The sequence below is a fragment of the Corvus brachyrhynchos genome, unplaced genomic scaffold (assembly GCF_000691975.1).
Source record: "Corvus brachyrhynchos isolate BGI_N302 unplaced genomic scaffold, ASM69197v1 scaffold47, whole genome shotgun sequence".
NCBI lineage: Eukaryota > Metazoa > Chordata > Aves > Passeriformes > Corvidae > Corvus > Corvus brachyrhynchos.
Window position 1 is genome coordinate 685,900 of NW_008239292.1, and position 400 is coordinate 686,299.

The 400-nt window shown below is 63.5% G+C and overlaps 1 protein-coding gene across 1 annotated transcript in view; it reads right to left on the reverse strand.

The window, feature by feature from the left end:
- Positions 1–141, reverse strand: part of CUNH17orf53 (chromosome unknown C17orf53 homolog) — a 12,716-nt gene extending 12,575 nt beyond the window's left edge. Inside the window, exon 1 of the mRNA XM_017740488.1 lies at positions 88–141. Within this exon, the coding sequence (XP_017595977.1) occupies positions 88–141 (54 nt within the window). The remainder of the gene's footprint in view (positions 1–87) is intronic.
- Positions 142–400: the final 259 nt, after the last annotated feature.

Sequence of the window (400 nt, forward strand, 5' to 3'; positions counted from 1 at the left end):
TGTGGCACACGCGTGTACGTGGGGTGGGGGGTCAGTGCCTGTGCCCATATGTGACACATGGTGTCCCCATCCCTGCGTGTGACACACCGTGTCCCCATCCCTGCGTGTGACACCCCGTGTCCCTGTGCCCGTGTGTGACATGCAGTGTCCCTGTGCCCGTGTGTGACACGCAGTGTCCCTGTGCCCGTGTGTGACACCCCGTGTCCCTGTGCCCGTGTGTGACACTCAGTGTCCCCATCCCTGTGTGTGACATCCCATGTCCCCATGCCCGTCTGTGACACCCCGTGTCCCCATGCCTGTGTGTGACACCCCGTGTCCCTGTGCCCGTGTGTGACACGCAGTGTCCCTGTGCCCGTGTGTGACACCCCATGTCCCCATGCCCGTGTGTGACACCCTGTGT